The 18074-nt window shown below is 36.3% G+C and overlaps 1 protein-coding gene across 2 annotated transcripts in view; it reads right to left on the reverse strand.

Moving 5' to 3' along the window:
• Window positions 1–1578: 1578 nt before the first annotated feature.
• The window catches only part of LOC123312108, a 64438-nt gene continuing 47942 nt past the window's right edge, over window positions 1579–18074 (reverse strand). The window contains exons 2-7 of one of the 2 annotated variants that reach the window (XM_044896341.1): window positions 17117–17294; window positions 11095–11562; window positions 8212–8492; window positions 3395–3469; window positions 2853–2942; window positions 1579–1826 (exon numbers count right to left, since the gene is read on the reverse strand). In XM_044896341.1, coding sequence (XP_044752276.1) covers window positions 1761–1826; window positions 2853–2942; window positions 3395–3469; window positions 8212–8492; window positions 11095–11562; window positions 17117–17282 — 1146 coding nt within the window. In that variant the 5' untranslated portion in view covers window positions 17283–17294 and the 3' untranslated portion in view covers window positions 1579–1760. Of the gene's footprint in view, window positions 1827–2852; window positions 2943–3394; window positions 3470–8211; window positions 8493–11094; window positions 11563–17116; window positions 17350–18074 lie in introns of those variants that run through there. The other variant, XM_044896340.1, reaches the window with a different exon arrangement.

Genomic DNA, 18074 nt, shown 5'->3' on the forward strand with positions numbered 1-18074 from the left:
GGAGGATCCGTTGACAGTCTTGACTTCTGGGATGGAGCACTCAGCCACTTCTCCTTGGGTAGTGAGTTGGGTGGTTCCGTCCAAAAGTCTTCGGTTCCTCACGTCCACTAGCAGGTTGTAGAAACTCAAGAAGTCGACGCCGATGATGGGCTTTGATACGTCGGCTATGACGAACCTCCATGTGAAATCTCGGCGTAGTCCTAGGTTCAGCGTGAGGGTGGTTGTACCATACGTGGCGATGGGTGTCCCATTGGCTGCTGAAAGGACGTAGTCGGACTTCTCTCGTCTGCCAGTCACTGCGCTGCGTGGGAAGACGCACAGGTCTGCTCCAGTGTCGACCAGGAACTGCAACTTGGAGTCCTGATCCGTGATGAACAAGCGGCGCGTTGTTGGGCTGGGATCACTGGCCGCTTCTAGTGAAGGCCCCCTTCGTTTCCCGAGGTGTAGTTGCAGGGCTGCACGCACTTCGTGGACCTGGCTCCAAATCTCGTATGGTACCAGCACTTTCCATCAGTTGGCGATCGTCTGCGACTCTGGCTTCTTCGACGGTCGTGGGAACGGCTTCGGTTACCATCTCTCTTGGGTCGTTCTCGGTGGTGTGCTGCCAGCTCTGCCCGCAGGGTTGCTATCTCCAGGTTCAGTCCTAAGACCATTTGCTCCAACTTCCTATTGATGACGGCCTCTATGTTGGTTGTCTCCGCTATCTGGTGGACGATAGGTCGGGAGGCTTCCATTATATGGTCTGCATGGGTCGCCAAGTCGTCGAGATTTTTGTCCTTGATGATGGCCAATGACACCTGGACACATTTGGGTAGCCGGCTCATCCACAGGGATTTCATCAGGGCTTCTGGGACGGTTCGATCTGCGAGTCCCTGTAAATGTCGAAGGAATTGTGATGGCTTACGATCTCCCATTTCCTCCCGTTCCAGTAGGCAGCGGGTCCTCTCTTCTTGGGAGGCACTCAGACGTCGCACCAGCTCCATCTTCAATTTCTCGTAGGCCCCGTCGGTAGGTGGGTTCATGATTATATCCTTCACCTCGGCGGCAAATTTTGCTGGCAGGGCTCCTACGATGTAGCCAAACTTTGTCCGGTCTTGTGTCACTCCGGAGCAAAGAAAGCTTCCTTCAGCCATGGCGAACCATAATTCGGGATCGGCGGCTACAAACTCTGGCATCCGAACGGCGACTCTTGAGACCTGGGCTGCTTCTTGTTCCATTTTTCTTCGGGGCTCCTTTTTCGATCATTATTATACAATCCATACATTTCCTACAATAGCATATATGTATGATTTATAGCAGAGGTTAGTGTAACGGGTTACATAATTGCAAAACAAAACGATCTGTCATATTATTCGCCTTTTCCCCACCCCTTTGTAAATCACTCGAAAAGTTATTCCACTTTGACTTAGAACTCATGTTTTTTTTTATACTTTGTAGGATCTGAAGAAGGGACGCGTTAAGTCGCCCCGAAACACTAGTCATCCAATAAAGAATTTTTGTGTGATAGAAGTCTTTGGGTAATCTTATTCGATTAAATTCGACTTTGTGAATCCAGGAAATAATCAATAAAAAGCTATCTGTCTTCATTTTTTCATTTGATCTATCTTGTACATACATTGAGTGAAAATCATCCTTTGCAACAGAAAAGAAACAATAGTTTGAAAGTCACAAAAGAGCATTACAATCTCAATACAACAATATGTTTGATGTAGATTATGATTATTATTCATGTTTAGCCCTAAAGTCTCCTTGTCACTTACTTAGAACATATTCGAATTGTTCAATTGAAGAAAAAACATCATGTAGGTCGAACAAGACTTTATTCCCTGAAAAAAAAAGTTTATAAGGTTTATAAGGAATAGATACCATCTAGGTATACAATGAGAATATATGAATGAACTAAAAGTTTGAATTATATTATTGTTACTAACGATTAGTTTTTTGAAATTGCACATGAAATATTTTGAGGTCAAGTAAGGAGAATATGAAAGAATGAGTGCAATTCTACTCATTTTAACGTTCAACCTTTGAGTATTCAAGCTAATACTCAAAGGGGTTGATACTCAAGGGTCTAACCAAAGAGTATTGATACTCTTTAGTTTAACGTAACTTTAGTATCAACAGTATCGTGATCGTGATCTACATGACCATGAGATGGCGCATGCCATGACCAAACATATACCCATAGAGAAATGTCTCTGCTTATACCGATAGGACAGGCCCACTCAACCAAAACCGGCTCGAACGATGGATATTGTCTCAATAGAAAATTCAATACGAAATCATTATGGTATTAACCTAACCTATTAAACGTCAAGAAACCTAATGGTCATTACTATCGCTATAACAAATTCCTTTTTTTTTATTGAACAATATTGCTCAAAAGGGTCTGAACTTCAGCAAGAAATAACTGCTGATAGGAATGGGTTTCAGTTAAGATATTTTTCCAAAACAGTGTAGTACTCATGGCTAATGACTAAACTGACGGACAAAGTGCTAAGAAGGTATTTGTCGATAGTTGATAATATATTTGATTATTCAACCCAACAGTCAATGATAATACTACAGACTTCTATAGAGTAGTTCAGACGTCTGTGACAATACTGTAAACTCTCTTCAAGGTTTCTTGACATTGTAGAAGTCAAGTATAAACTATGTATTACCCAGAGAATTATTCGAACTAAAGAAGTACCAAAATTCATAGCAAATAAATACTCCTCCAAAATTCTTGAGCCGATTGGTATACCTTCTCTTAATCGTTTTGTGAAAATTTACTGCCGGTGCCGATTGAAATAATTGTTGGTGAAGCAATCACTATTCTGAATCATCATTACTACATACTCTATACTCACAGCAAGTAGAGCTTCTGCATCTACCACAAAAAATCCGTTGAAAACATTTGATATCTCGATATGTTCCATCTGCAGCAGAAGAGTTTTACACTAAAAGAATTGAGTCATGAAAAAGTAATTAATGTATTTCGTTGCATTTCCTAATTTGGCTATCTTAGAAAAATATTCTCAGAACAAAAGGGAAAATAAAATAATCGGATATTTCATTTTTACTGATTGCTCCTGAACTTGAAAGTTCATGAAGCAGAAATCATATTTCGCGGACAAGAAAATTGACACAATAGCTTTTCCAATCAGTCTATCAGGTGTTGAAACACAGAACAAGGAATACAACAAAAAATCATCAAAACTTAAATTTTTCACTTTTCTCCATTTTAAAGTTTTGTAATAATAGTTTTGTATCGAAATCTATCGTCGAAAGAGATTTTATGCCTCTGATTAAAATGATGAAAACATCGCTTTCAATTTTAGGGACTCTACACAGGTGCAATCCTATTTTTGAAATATAGCTTGTTCTATTTATTTATGTCGGAAGATCTCACCATTTTTCCAATAATAGGTTCATTAATTCCTTCATCCAAGTTGAATTCGATCACAGTTTTCTTCAATTTGTTTCCCTGCATGAAAATGTTTGTATTAAACAAAGGATACTGAATATATAATTTGCAGAGTTAGTTTTATGAAACTTGTAGTTTCATTTTATTGTGCTTCCCCTTTTACTAACAAATTTCAATGATGCATTTAGGATAAAACAGTAATTTCTCATTTCAGGCAAATAAAGAAAAAAGAAGTCTAGAAGTGACTTTCAATGGTAATCCCAACGAAGTTAAGCTACCATTTACACATTAAAGCTGACGTCGCTGACAAGTGTAGCTTGAACCAAGTGTGGACACAGATTTACCGACCATCTCCTAATCAGGAAAGTTCTAAGGGTACGTTCATACCGAAGATGCCTGGATGAGCGCGGTGGAGGTCGCGGTCGCGATTTTTACATCGATGTCAAAACAAACCTTCATATTCTAATGAGACCGTACATACCAAGGATGTTTCACCCGTTCACCCTCGCCGCTTAGCATCGCGGTTTACAGCGATGTCAATCGCAGAACAAAATAGTTTGATTTTATAAGCGATCGAGCTGTTGCCGCGAGGTACCTTGCACGCTTATTGGCGCTCTTCAAATCACGTGAAATTCACTAGGGTAACGTATTTATTTTTCAGTTCGTTTGTGAGCTTTGACTGAAAGGAAAGCATCTTCGACATGTACTGCCAGACATCGATGTAAACCTCGACCGCGATCGCGACCTCCACCGCGCTCATCCATGCATCTTCGGTATGAACGTACCCTAAGGGTACGTTCATACTGAACAAAGATTATAGAGTTAGGTAGCTAACTCTATAATCTTTGATACTGAACTTCTACTCTGTAATCTGTGATACTGAAGATGCATGGATGAGCGCGGTGGAGGTCGCGGTCGCGATCTTTACATCGATATCAAAACAAACCTTCATATTCTAATGGGACCGTACATACCAAGGATGTTTCACCCGTTCACCCTCGCCGCTTATCATCGCGGTTTACAGCGATGTAAAATAGTTTGATTTTATATGGCGATCGAGCTATTGCCGCGAGGTACCTCGCACGCTTATTGGAGCTCTTCAAATCACGTGACATTCACCAGGGTAACGTATTTATTTTTCAGTTCGTTTGTGAGCTTTGACTGAAAGGAAAGCATCTTTGACATGTATTGCCAGACATCGATGTAAACCTCGACCGCGATCGCGACCTCCACCGCGCTCATCCATGCATCTTCGGTATGAACGTACCCTAATGATATTTATCTTCTTAGTTCTGAAAAACGATGTAGCGCCCTGAAAAACATACTGAATTTGGTGATAATAGAGTTTTTGTTCGTTAGGGCAGATAATTAAGAGTCAAAACCTTTTCTGCGAAGTAAGTTTTCCATTTTTTGGCACATAAGGGACATTCCGTTTTCGCCTCCCACCGGTGGGTACAAGAGGAGATATCCCCCCATTGGTCGATCAGTCTGATTTATTCTGTCTTTAATATTCATTCTGTATTATTCTGCTTACGCTGTATTAATAATTCTGAATTGATTATAGTGATACTGTATGCTTGTGCCAAATTCTGAATTCTGTATGATTCAGTATTGAGTGCCGAGGCCGTTCGAAGTGATAATTAGATGAGGTGTTCCTTTTTCTCGAGTTCGAGTGCTTGTTATAGCCTTCTTTCCTTACAAATATGTCTAGAGATGAGCTTGTAGCAGGGATGTCTTACAGTCTAATTTGATTTGTGCCATCTCGTGATGTTCACCGCCCAAGTAGCTTTCGCAGAAGAATCTATGAGTGCGCCGGGTGCCAGAGCAACCGTTGAAGACAACATCCGAGAGAGAAGCTACTGGGCATCGAGTCCAGAGGTAAGACAGCACTCCGTACTAACTGGGAACATCAATTTCAACCCACTATTCTATTTTGTTCTATCACTGCTGGGAGAACGATTTCTTGGACGGCGTGCAGACCAATTTAGAGCAGAAATCAGAGTGATGGACAAATGTGGACCTTATGCTCTTCGATTTCTCTTCGCTGGAAGTACGATTTCTGGCCGGCGTGCAAACCCGCTAGGAGCAGAAAACAGAGTGAAGAATCTTTTCCCAACTTGTTTTTCCAACCTGCAATCCCGTAGATTTGACGCTGAGCCCCGACTTCATTGCCCCTATGTGTATATCATTCCGAGAAAAAACCTTTTTAGTTTTTAGTATGAAGATGAAGTAGACTGTTTCTATTGTACTGTGATTTCCACTTGACTGATTTCATTTTATTTCCCTGTAAATCAGTATATCCTTAGAGTTGTGTAATAGTGCCTAATGTGTTCCTTATTGTGAAACGTCGTTACAGAGTACAATAGAAAGCAACTCTTTTGGGTACCTGGACTGGACACTTAAGTTTCAGATGCAATGAAATATCGGTTGACCTAGACAGACAAAGTACTCCAAAACAGGTTAATGGAGTTCCCAATTATTTGGTGATAGGAGATAAAACACAATGACAAACTCATAGCAGGTTATGTGAGTTAAACCTCCATAAAACTATTTCTAGACCGTTCACCGAATAAAGCACCATCTTATCTAGAATTCCCTATATTCGATTCGAAAAGTTTCATGGCTTTAATTACGTGGTAGTATAGAATCAGAGCACTACTACCCAAACATGATTCCCCATGAGATTTCGCCCTTGCAGTAGACAAAGTCAAACTTGAACTCTTTACCCTACTTACCCTTCTGTATAATCTCATTTTTCAAAAAGATCGTACTGAAGGGGGATTTACAACTCATTCGATTTATTTCTGAGCATCAAAAGGTATATCTTGCAGACCAATCAACACGTTGCAAATTTCAATATGTACCTGAAGAGGAATAATGACGAAGGAGCAAATATCAGGCTCCATGCAGAACAAATTAACTCTCACATATTCTATACATTGGCCACTTAAAAGTGTACGGTCATTCCAGGGTATCACTATTGTAATATCTTCCAGAATAATTACTACGTTTGGATTTTTAGAATTTTATTAAGGCATCAATATAATTCTCTTTCGATATCTAGCTTACAACTGACGGGCCTGACTCCGTCTCATTGAACATTACCATCATTTGTACATATGGTGTTTCTCAGATAACGAATACATACATTCAATACATAACAACTATAAAATTGCTGAATATCATTTCCGAGTAGACCTCAGTAATACCAATATCACTCGGTTCAGAAAAGTGTGCTGTTTAACATCTGGGTAAAGGAAGAACTAAATAGAAAGGGATACGAACACCATCAACAAACATTGGATATGGCACAAGTTTTGATTGTAAAAACCACCTATTGGTCTTATTTTTTTCATGAAAATGAAAGGGAGAAGTGAAAACCCACTCTTGATCATGAATTCAAGAATCAAGGAGCCTTTCAATTCAGTGCTGGAAAGAGAGCCTTGGAGAAGCTGAGGGTATCCTAAAAATACCATGCCAACAGAACAAAGAAGGTAAGGAAGACAGATAAAGAAAGGAAAACAAGCATTCTACTTGAAGATTATATGAGTAAACAGCTGAACTCGCTGTTTTTCAAGAGTTTGAAAGACCATGGCTTGTCGGAAAAATTGTAAAAGGCGGGCGGAATTGTGATAGCCTGTCAAACTGTAGTGTTAAATACTGGGTGGTATAGGAGGAATATGATGAAAGTGGACACACCAACAACTTAAGGGGCATGCATAATCAGCAAAGGACACTCTTGCACATCCTGACTGTTTGTAGAATCCATGCATCATCAGTATAGGGAAAACAATGAGGCACTCAGAATTCTCTATTTTCTATACAATATTCATTGTATATAGAGAGAAAAACGGTGCTAGCATTTTCATTTCTAGAGAAGCAGGAAGCAGTTGTTAATAAAGCCCGCATATACTGGAATTATGCTTATCAGACAACTGAGTAGATTTCCTCCTTTGTCAACAATAATATGGCGATGAAAGAAGAACAGAAAATATAAAAATAAAAATATTTTATGTTTGAACTGGGTATTCTATACCTATATACCCCAGGATATAAGTTAGGATTTATTTCTCTTCTTCTTCAACCTGCAGTCATCCACTCCTGGACATAGGCCTCTTTCAACCGATTTTACGTCTCCCTATCCTGTGCCACGTTTATCCCCCTCTTACCAGCCAGTTCCTAATATCACCCACCCACTGTTTTTGGGGGCGTCCAACGCTTCTTTTGATTTCTCCGGGTCTCCACACCGTTATCCTATTAGCCCATCTGATCTCGGACATTCTGGACACATGACTAGCCCAACTCTACTGCATCTCTGCCACTTCTTGAAGAACGTCTCTGATTTTGGTATGTTGTCTGATGTACTCGTGTCGTATTTTGTCACGGAGAGAAATACCCAGCATGCGACGTTCCATAGCTCTTTCAGTTATGATGGTGATTGATATTATAGGATATTTAAAAGGAATGGGAACTATCTACATAACAGAATTAAAGAACATTCTGTCCTACAGAACTCTGGCAGTGTCATGCAGAAAGCAGTGTTGCTCGGGTCACTTCAAGCCATCAGGTGTAAGAGTAATTTACAGCTCATATCTTAAGGATTCCGTAAGGAGTGGATTAGGAACTAGCCCAGAATGGGTGAGAAGTTTCTTAGTGTGCGTTCAAACGATAGGGGTGGAGTCTCGTACTCCTGAGAGAGCGGTCCCTCTTAGGGTTTCCTGTAAAAGTTGTTTCCTTTCCCATGGACGAAAAAAGTTTCCCAGTAGGAAATACGTATATTCGAAAGTTTCAAAAAAACTTACCTCCTCTTTGAGTTTAGCGAGTAAACTCAGTATTTTCGACATTATGAGGAACAGCAGAATTAACATGGGTGCCATTTCGTACTTCATACGAGGAAGAATGTAATCGAACAAAATTAGGGGAAAAAAACAATAAAGGTAAAAGACACCATGTAGACAGATTATAGCTGGTCCAAGAACATCTGCACTTAATCCCCATGACTTGCACAGTTTCAGATGCACTGTCGCGATCATTTGAAGTTCCTGTTCAACCAATTTACTATTTCTTGTTTTTCTCAATTTCACTGAAAGAAATAAGTTCTAGAAGGAGATTATATAGTACAGTCTATGTTGGTTCTAAAAAAAAATTAAATTTAGTATTTGGTTACAGAGCATGTACATTTTTGTTTGAAAGAGAGGGTTTTGACTCTCCACAAATATGCTTCTTCACAGATTTTAATGGATTTTCAAGGGTTGTTTTCTTTGTCAGCAAATATTCGATTTCAAAATGAAATCGACGATTATAGAGATGAGTATATCACTTCATTTTTATTATGCAGAATTTTTTCGATTTGTTCAGAAACCCATACGAATAATTGAATGATTTTTTATTTCTACCCCAGATGTTTCGTCAAAGATGAAGACTGAGCTTCCGCGCGAATTCGGAACCTAAATAGTTGACGTCTCGAACTGGTAGGTGCCTAATAAATTGGAACAAGATCACAAAAGCATAGATTTCCTCAACTTCGATTACAAGAATGCTTATATACAGGGTGTCCCAAAACTAGTGAATCAAACGTCACACCACGATAGAGTAGACCAAGTACTATCGAACGACACCAACCTTAGTTCAGCGAATATGTACCGTTTCCGAAAAAACCTAACCTAAAATTGCTGATTTCCGAAATATTTTTTTCAATGACAGAGCCAATTTGTGTTCGAGGATAGCGTTTTTCGGCCATATTAATCCTGGATTATTGTTTTATCACCCCCTTTTATTCTGAGTATCAAAAATTATGAAGAAAAAATTATTTTTACATTTTCCGAGGTTTTCGATTGACTACTCAACACCCTTAATTAAGGATGATAATACAATAATCAAGGATTAATATGAGCTAAAATAGCTATCCTTAATCACAAACTGACCCTGTGATTGACGGAAATAGTTCAAAATTAGGCAATTCTAGGTATTTTCATAAAATTCTAATTATTTTGGAAACGGTACTCTATCGTGGTATGACGTTTGATTCACAAATTTTGGGACAGCCTGTAAATACAGGGTGAGTATTTGACTCGTACAAATATTTCAACAGTAGATTTTTGAGGTCAAAAGAAACCCTTTTTTTTACAATTTTTTCCGAATCGGCTTGGTTTAAAAGGTACCGGCTACCAGCTGTTGGAAAATTTATTTTTAGTTCTATCTCACAAACTTTTATCGAATGAAACGAATTTCAGAATATAGTTTTTCATTTATTTGTTGAAAATTTTTCGGACACAAGATATCACTCACGACTTCCAGTTTCCTCATTATGACCATCGCCGTCATTACTTACCATAAAAATACCAATAACACTATTCAACAAGGGTTCTCCCATCTAAGAGATTTATATTTTTTTTGTTAGGTATCCCTCACCTTATTACAAAAATAGTAGTACTCACGTTTGGTTAGCTCCCGTTATCAAAATAAAAGACATGCGTGAATTCTCCATGTTCGCACTTCTCTGTACCTTACGATACTTTATAAAATAAACAAACTATTGAAACAAGTTCAGTTTCTGGCAGCATTAAATGACGTAGAAAAAGAAGCCTGGTTGTCCTTTGTAGAAGTGACCAAAAATTTTCTTGGCAATCACAAATCTCCTCAATATGTAAATATCGTCAAAACGATGTTACAGGCTTATCAAAAATGGGATGCAACATGTTCTCAAAAATACACTTTTTGCAATCACATATTAATTTCTTTTCACAAAATATGGGAGCCGTAAGTGACGAGCATGGAGAGCGATTCCATCAAGACATAGCGTCATTCGAAAAACGCTACCAAGGCAAAGGGGAACCCTCTATGCTTGCTGATTATTGTTGGTCCATCGTTAGAGAAATACCGGAGTCGTCCTACAGCAGAAAAGCCAAAAGATCTAAGCGATCGGAATCTTTTACACCGTTGTAAATATTATAATGCATTGTTTTTGTTAAAAATCATGAATATAATTATTAAAAAACAACAAGAGCTAACTTCGACTTTTTATTCATCGTGCGTTTATAACTTGGCTACAAAGATTAAAAATATATATGTTTTCCTTAGGTGGGAGAACAAAGCTATAATTTTGTTGATCAGTGTAATTCGAAGAACTCAACTGTTGAAAATAAGTTGGACGCTATCTAATGAATATTCGAATGTTTTGTGAAATAAAAGTACCCATTCTTCAAATTTTCTCATATAAAGCGCCGTTTTCGAGGGAATGTTCAAAACTAAAAAATATCTGTGATATTCGGAAAATTGGGTACTTTGACTGAATGCAACTCTGATCCACAGATTTGTAGTGTCATAGGTTTAGCTTTTTATTCTGAAGGGAACTTTGTTCGTCTAGGGTTGGCATTATTAAAAAAAATTTTTCTTTTGACCCCAAGAATTTTTTGTTTCAATATGTGTACGAGCGAAAGAATCAACTTGTATAATAACTAGTTTTGAAAACGCTAGAACTATAGAGCAAAAACAGACAACGTATTTTCACGTGTATATTAACCGCCTGGAGTTCAGTCTATTTCTCCCAACTTATTTCCTATAAACCTTTAGGAAATGTGAAATATAGTATACGAGAAATGTGTTTTTTAGGAGTGGAAGTTCTTTCAAGTGGTAGAATGAAGAAAATGGAGAAATATTGTAATAAAAAAAATATGTAAACTTACCTAAGTGTATGCCTAACTGTTTTAATCTCTGCCGAATAATTATAGCCATTTGTGAGAGATAAGCGACTTCCATCAAGATGGTAGCGATACTGAATGAAATTCCGAGAAATACAAATATAAAATGATCCAATCTAGTATCCTCAGCTACTTTTTGATCAGCATAATTAAGGTATATAACGAAAGTGGTGCAGAAAGTGTATTTCATGATTGTCTTCGCCATTGCTCTGCTATCTTCGTAGTTCACATCTATTCCCCTTTTCCTCAACATAGCGTCAACTTCCTCTATGAGAGTATGAGCGTTCAAGAATCTATCCATTCTTCGGACGAATGTGAAACGGCACAATATTGCTCCGGAGCAGATGAAAAAATACGAGCCCTTGAAGATCAGGTCATCCACCTCCGTATCCATTTGATAGAATCGTTGAAAGAAAACCATAGAGAATGATGTGAAGGATATGGCACTCACGACTGAAACCATGAAAAAAGAATTCTTTAGTGTTGTTCCTTTGAATTGTTACCATTGACCATAAATTGAGGAAATTTTTATACTGATATAGTGATCGGTGAACTTCACTACAAAGCAACAATACCGAAATGTATCTCGAACTATACAGGGTGAGCCTTTGACTCGTACAAATATTTTAACTCCTGAGGTCAAAAGAAACTCTTTTACCTCTTACCATTTTTTTCAAATCGCCCCGGTTAAAAGATACAGGCTGTTGAAAAACCTTAAAAAAATCTTATTTTTAGTTCCATCTCATAAATATCGAATGGAATGAATTTCGGAATATTATAGTTTTTCATTTATTCGATGAATTTTTTTCGAACACAAGATATCACCCACGTCTCAAACTTTTCTCATTATAATAATAAGCTGTTTTATTTCCAACAGGGTTAACCCCCAATTACAGGGAAACACATCAACAAGAAATATTCAATGAGATACATTAAATTCTACATTGAATTGAATGTAGAATTCAAAAAATAATTTGAATGAATATAATGCACAATATTCGAAGAAAAAAAAAGGAAGAGAAAAAAAAACATCCAAAACAATATACATCAGTCCAACATCACCCATGAGAGCCACCAGAACAATAATAAGCCTCCACTATGGCGCGAAGAGAGGAATGAATAATCGCATCTATTGGCAATCGAGTTGAATAGCGAACATGCAAAATCCACTGGAAATTGTAAACTAGAGTTCGTACTCCCAACACCACAGTAGAATAGATTACTAAGGCATTTATATTCACTCTATCGATTAAGAATTCAGCACCAAACCTATAAAGAAGTAGATTACGATCGTAACCTATATGTGTGGATAAGCTCCATCTTGCCTCCAGATCAGATATTTATAGAATTTTTTTGTAAAGACTAAATTCTTTTTTTGTGACATTCGTATATTGGTATCCATACGATATCCAGTAGTTGAAGAAGAATTCAACAGAATTTAAAATAATTCAGAATCTCGGCAAAGGACAATAAATATTATCACCGAAGGAATAAAAAGAGGACCGCATTTCGAAAAAATGACATAAAATATGAATTCGTACCATGCAAAGTGAAAATTGAATTCCTTAGAATAAATTATGTAGTTTTTAATGACAATAACGAAATTATTGTAAGGTATGTAAAAAATACCGGGTGTCCCAGAGCTTTTAGGCCAGCAGATATCTCAGTTACCTGCGGAAAAAAAAAATTGAAAAAAATACTTGTCGTAGGAGACCATACGCTCTTTCATGCAGCATAGCAAAATCCACCCCCTGACAAACAACCCCTGAGAAACAACCCCTAACTTTTGTTTTTCAAATGGCACCCCCATGTTTGTTTGGCTTCAACTGACAGCTCTTTTTAATTCTCAATCAATGATATATCATAATATGTAGTTGTAAAGATAGTCACTCGATAAAATTGAATTCGTTAGTGGGTACTGTTAATTGGACTGATCGAATTAGTCCACATTGTAGAGACAAGAAAAAGTGGATGTTGAAAAAAAAGAGTCAATAAAATGTTAGAACTTTTTGTGCTTTGTTTTATTCCTACGGTATGAAATCAATTCTACTATAATATAATTCTACAATACAGCTGAGCGTATAAATTCGTATTTCATTTGTATTTTTATTTTCCATAATTCTGCATGCCATTCTAGCTACCATGATACATCATTGAATGAGAAATGAAAAAACTGTAAGTTGAAGCACAACAAACATGGGGGTGCCATTTGAAAAACAAAAGTTAGGGGTGGTTTCTCGGGGGTTGTTTGTCAGGGGGTGGATTTTGCTATGCTGCATGAAAGAGCGTATGGTCTCCTACGACAAGTATTTTTTTCAATTTTTTTTTTCCGCAGGTAACTGAGATATTTGCTGGCCTAAAAGCTTTGGGACACCCGGTATAGATTTTGGTGCTTGAATAAAAAATCATGATATTCTGAGTACTGCCCTGAAAATAATGATATTTCATGAGCCATTTGAAAAACAAACCCATAAAATTTTATAGAAATCGCATCTTACAGTCCAGATTTATGGCTAACGCAAATTTCGGCCAATATTCATGAATCACCCTGTATCTCCGAAACTAATAGCCTTAGGATAAAAAATAAGCAAGTTTTCTGAAGGCCTGGATGATCTGCATTCATCATTGGGCTATGGCCAACGACTCATGAAACACCCTGTATAACGTCGATCTGCCAGAGGCACTCAATGATTCGAAAACGTGCTGGAAAAAACATAGAAGATTTGGGTAGTTAACCTCTTGGGCATGGATCCGTGCTGATTTGTTTTAATTTTTTGCTTGACAGAGGAAAATATGCAACTATAAAGGATTATCTCATAGATCTTCGAGAAATTATACAGGATTGAAATTGGTCTGTAGTTTACAACAGTTATTATGGATTCAGATGAATATAAAAGAAAACTTTTAGAAATTGTTGATGATAGCGATAAATATTCCAAAATCAAAAAAGATCCAACTTCTCTCACAGAGAATAAAGTGAAGAAAATTATTTCAAAAAATTCCAAAAAATTCACATATGCTCAAAAGAAATTTATCACACCATCTTATAGCAAACCCCCACATTTATACGGCCTACCTAAAATACATAAACCTCTTATTCCTTTGAGACCAATAGTAAGTTCACTCGGATCCCCCTGTCAAAATTTTGCTAAATATATATTACAATTTTTGAACCCATTAACAGGAAAATCAACTAGTTTTTTGAAAAATACTCAACACTTTCTTGAAAAATTAAGAAATTCTAATTTAAATGCAACAGACATCTTAGTAAGTTTTGATGTAGTAAATCTTTTTCCAAATGTTCCAGTTGATAAAACTCTTGAAATAGTGAGAACAAAATTGATTAATGATAGAACCATTTATGAAAATTCGAAATTGACTATTGATGATATAATGGAGATATTAGAAGTTTGCCTGAATTCCACATCTTTTCAATTAGATGATGTTTTCTATAAACAAAAATTTGGTATGGCTATGGGTTCTCCTTTATCACCAGTAATGAGTAACATATTCATGGAATCTTTCGAACAAAAATATATAGACACATACCCACTAAAACCAAAGAGTTGGTGGCGATATGTAGACGATATTTTTGTGATTTGGCAACATGGTAGAGATGAACTAGAGAATTTTTTTGATCATATCAACAACAAAGAACCTACAATAAAATTTACAATGGAATTACAACAGGATAACAAAATTTCATTCCTAGATGTTTCAATAAAAAAGTTTTCGAATTATTTTGAAACGAGCGTATACCGAAAAAAGACACATACTAATAGATATTTGAATTTTTATTCCAATCACCAAGTAAGTGTCAAAAGAGGTATCATTAAAACACTTTATGATAGAGCTAATTTAATTTCATCTACACCCGAAATTAGAAATAATGAAGTTGACTTCATTAAACATTTTCTTAGGGATAATCAATACCCAAAAAATTTTATTGAAAAAACAATATTAAATTTAGAGAGAAAAATGACTAACCAAAATCGTAATAATGATCAGGAACAACCAACAAACCGTCAAGAACAACCAAATTTGTTGAATGTAATTCCTTATGTTAATGGTCTTTCAGAAAAAATAAGAAGAATCGGTTCGAAGTTCAACATACGAACTGTTTTTTAAAACGCAAAATGATTTAAGATCTATATTAACAAAAACTAAACCTTTGAACGAAAAACAAAATCAAAAAATTGTATTTACAACATACCCTGTATTTGTGGTAAAACTTATACAGGTGAAACGTCCAGACCTCTAGAAATAAGGAAACGCGAACATAAAAATAATATTAAAAATAGAGAAATTAATCGATCACAAATCGCAGATCACATTTGTTCTAATACGGGAGACCACATGATGGATTGGGACAACACTAAAATTTTAATGACAGAACCAGACCATTTTAAACGAAAAATTAAAGAGTCTACGTGTATTCTATTAGATCAAGATAATAATTTGGCAAATTGTTCGATAGGAATAGATCATATTTGGATCAATTTACTAAAGAAGGAACTGTCATCCGGTAATTTCAAAATTAAATGAATCAACGTTTCTGTGCAGTCTCTGTTTCTGTGTGTTGACAATTAATGTCAGACAAAAAGCGACAATTCAGAAGATTTTCAAAAGTAGATTTTTCCGTCTGATGAAGGAGTCTGATATAGACTCCGAAACGTTACGAAGAATTATAATTTCAACGTTATTTATTTTGAGTTCATTGTCAGGCAACAATTTTTTCTAGTTAATTTGCTCCTGACAAATTAGTGCAAGAATTTACGCAGGAGCAAATCGTTGATTTCATTTTTGATTGATTTTGTTTCAGAGATTGGGAGTGAAAACCCTAAAAAGTTTATGAAGAGATGCAAAATCCTCCCAAAATAAATTTCAATCGATATCTCAATCAATGACTTGTCACCCTTTTTGAACACAGGTATAATTTCTGAACGCTTCCAGATTGTGGAATAGACATGGGCGCCCACAGAAATTTTTCTCAGAGGGAACAAACTATCATCTACGGTTGGTTTTACTGAAAGAAAAATTTCTCTAACGGTGACGAAAAATTTCCAAAAAGAAGGAATCAATTAAATGATCGTCAAGACCGAACGGCTGCATCGAGCACCATAAAATCTTCAGATTTTCAACTAGAGGAGTTGCTCTTTCAGAATATGTATCACATTTCTATCATCTACGGTTAGTTTTATTGACAGAAAAATAACTCTAACGGTAACTATCGAAAAATTTCCAAAAAGATGGAATCAATCAAATGATCGTCAAGACCGAACGGTTGCATCGAGCTCCATAAAATCTTCAGATTTTTAAGTAGAGGAGTTGCTCTTTCAGAATATCTATCACATTTCCATCTTCGGTTAGTTTTTTTGAAAGAAAAATAACTCTAACGGTAACTATCGAAAAATTTCCAAAGAGATGGAATCAATCGAAAGATCGTCAAGACCGAACGGCTCCATCGAGCTCCATAAAATCTTCAATGTTATAAATATGGCTGACCTTAGATGCGAAAGATTCAATATCTAGTGATTTTGAATTCTTGGGCAAAATATTGAACAAAGAAAAAAGCATTTCATGTTCTTTTGAGAATCTCGTTTCAAGGGCTGAAATCAGATTATCTAAATATATGATGAATATAGATTTTTTGGAGTAATCTTTAGCTGAAGATTCTTCATAATTACATATAAGGTTTGTTCGTAGAGTGGTTCACAACGGTTGTAATCTGTACAGACTACAGAGCAAGCGTATATAAAATACCAAAAATTAATCAAAGAACCCAAGTCTTGGATCTAAGTTGGACGCTTTCTAATGAATATTTGAATGTTTTGTAAAATAAAAGTATTCTTCATATTTCCTTGTGAAATGCGTCGTTTTCGGGTAATATGATATTCAAAAATTAAAAAGTACCTGAACTCATTTTCGACAACTTGAATGCAAAATTTGATTCGGCATTTAGAAAATAAATTGGAATAATATTAATTATTGACGATGAAAAATTTACCTGCAGGTAAGATATTATCTCCTTTATCATAAAAATATATTTTTCTACCATCTATTCCTTCAGTAGTGCTGAAGCATGCAACTCCCAGAAATGTATTCCACAGCTTCAAAACATCATAAATATCGTAGATACTTTTGAAAGGAGACCTCAGCTTCTTGATATCCATATTTTATGACATCTAAAACTCATATCATGCAGTAGCCTGATGGTTAATTTGAAATCTAAGCAAAGGCAGAGTTTTTCAAAATAATGGTTTCCGATTTAATTATCGTAAGATTCATAGGACTTTTATATTGTGAACTGAATTTTTAAAGGAAGCTAATTGTATCAAGTAAAAACCCCATTATCCGGACCCCCGTTATACTAATTCCCGATTATCCGGACCTTCCCGATACGCAACGTCAAATAAAATTCAGAATATTTCAACCAAGAATGAAGAATCTGGTCAATTCATTTATTTTATCGAATATTTATTCATATTGCTGGGTGTTATTTTTGTTTTCCTGAATAAATATATACATGATAATTTTTGCAATAAAATGTATACGATAATCCCTCCTCGAATGTCTAACGAGAACAATTAGTCCGAATAATGGTGTTTTTACTGTATTATGCCATAACCAACAGGTCCTCTTCATTTTTATCTTATCTTATGTCCCCTAATTCATCCAGTTTTTGTTGTAGTCTATCTAGTAAATTACCAGGTAATAACTTGTTACCTATTTTATTTGAATTTCAGAGGATGTACTTCTGATCGGCAGTGAAAATATGAATAAGAATATTTTTATTGGAGAGAGAAGTGTTACATTTGCCGCGTTTTCCCATAATCATTCAATTATTCATTCCCCTCTTGGATTAGAATCCATTTGGAAATTGTATCAAGCGGGACACCGAACTGATTGCAGCGATAATTTCGATAATGTCTTACAGATACAGAGAGATTTATTTGAGTTTGACA

The sequence above is a fragment of the Coccinella septempunctata genome, chromosome 4, assembly GCF_907165205.1.
Source record: "Coccinella septempunctata chromosome 4, icCocSept1.1, whole genome shotgun sequence".
Lineage (NCBI taxonomy): Eukaryota > Metazoa > Arthropoda > Insecta > Coleoptera > Coccinellidae > Coccinella > Coccinella septempunctata.